We start from the raw sequence: 1,346 nt of genomic DNA on the forward strand, positions 1-1,346 counted from the left end.
CGGGGAGGAAGGCAGCAGGTGGAGCCTCCAAGGCGGCTACCCCCGGGGCCTCGGCAAAGGGGCAAACTGGGGGGGGGGGCGCCCAAAAAGGCCCCCAGGCGACGACTCCCGCGTACGTCGGCCGTCGTAGTTACGCGGTCCGACGGCGAATATCGCGAGACTCTTGCCAAACTATGGCAAGAAATTAAGCTGGAGGACCTTGGCATCGGGGGCCAGATCAATATAAGATCTGGAGCCACCGGTGCCAAGGTCATCGAGGTGTCCGGGGAGGGCCACGCCGATAAGGCTGATTTGCTCGCTGAGCATATCAGGCGGGTTCTCCCTGGCGAGGATGGGACGCGGGTGGACAGGCCGAGAAGGATGGCCGAGGTCCACCTGCGAGACCTCGACGACTCTCTTGGCGTCGAAGAGGTGAAGGGGTGGGTGGCCAGTGCGGCGCGGTGCAGCGTCTCCGACATCCAATGCGGAGCGCTGCAGCCGGCCGCCGGAGGCCAATATAGCCCATAGGCCCGCCTACCTCTCATCGCGGCGAGGGAGATCTCCCAAATGGGAAGGATCCGGACTGGCTGGGCGACGGCCAGAGTGGCCCTTCTCGAGGCACGTCCTATGCATTGTCATAGATGCCTCGAGAGGGGCCACGTGAGGTCAACCTGCCCCAGTGCGGTTGACAGGAGCGGGAGGTGTTACCGGTGCGGTGAAGCCGGTCACACCTCCCGCGACTGCCGGTCTGCCCCAAGTGGCCGCTTTGTGCGGAAAAGGGCAGGCCGGCGACGCACGTGCTGGGCGCAAAGTCTTGCGTCCAGCGGAACGTGCGTGGGAGGCCACCGGGGCGGCGCTTATTGGAGCAGGCGCCTGCAGCCGAGGTCCCCCCCGGCCGAAGTCCGGCCGATGGAGGACGGGGAGGAGACGGGGAGCGGCGAAACGGGCGAGAGGCCCCAGCCGCAGCGCCAGAAGGCGCGAAAGGAGAAGGCCTCCAGCACAGAGGCCACGGAGGCAGAGGCCCCATCGGACGGGGGGGATGATAAGGCTGAGTAATGCCTCGCTCCCCCCCCCGTACGAATCTGAAGGGATTTGGCCTGTTGCAGGCCAACGTGAACCACTCTCCACATGCTCAGGATCTGCTCCAGCAGAGCATGGTGGAGAGGGGGTTCACGTTGGCGATCGTAGCCGAGCCCCACCGCCCCCCAAGAAGCAGCCCATATTGGGCTGTTGGGCAGGCGGGGGACTCGGTCGCGATCCGATGGCGGTCGGTGCCGGGAGGGCCCAGCACGACCCCCATCGAAAGTGGGGAACGGCACGTAGCCGTGCAGTGGGGGCCCATCGCGGTCGTGGGGGTTTATTTGAGG

The 1,346-nt window shown here is 66.2% G+C and overlaps 1 protein-coding gene across 1 annotated transcript; it reads left to right on the forward strand.

The window, feature by feature from the left end:
• The first annotated feature begins 546 nt into the window (after positions 1–546).
• LOC105571171 (serine/arginine-rich splicing factor RS2Z32-like) lies at positions 547–1,035 on the forward strand. The gene has a single exon (XM_012028646.1). It carries the CDS (start codon positions 547–549, stop codon positions 1,033–1,035), a length of 489 nt encoding a protein of 162 aa, XP_011884036.1.
• Positions 1,036–1,346: the final 311 nt, after the last annotated feature.

This window comes from Vollenhovia emeryi, unplaced genomic scaffold (genome assembly GCF_000949405.1).
Source record: "Vollenhovia emeryi isolate VEMERY1.0 unplaced genomic scaffold, V.emery_V1.0 DF941087.1, whole genome shotgun sequence".
Taxonomy (NCBI): domain Eukaryota; kingdom Metazoa; phylum Arthropoda; class Insecta; order Hymenoptera; family Formicidae; genus Vollenhovia; species Vollenhovia emeryi.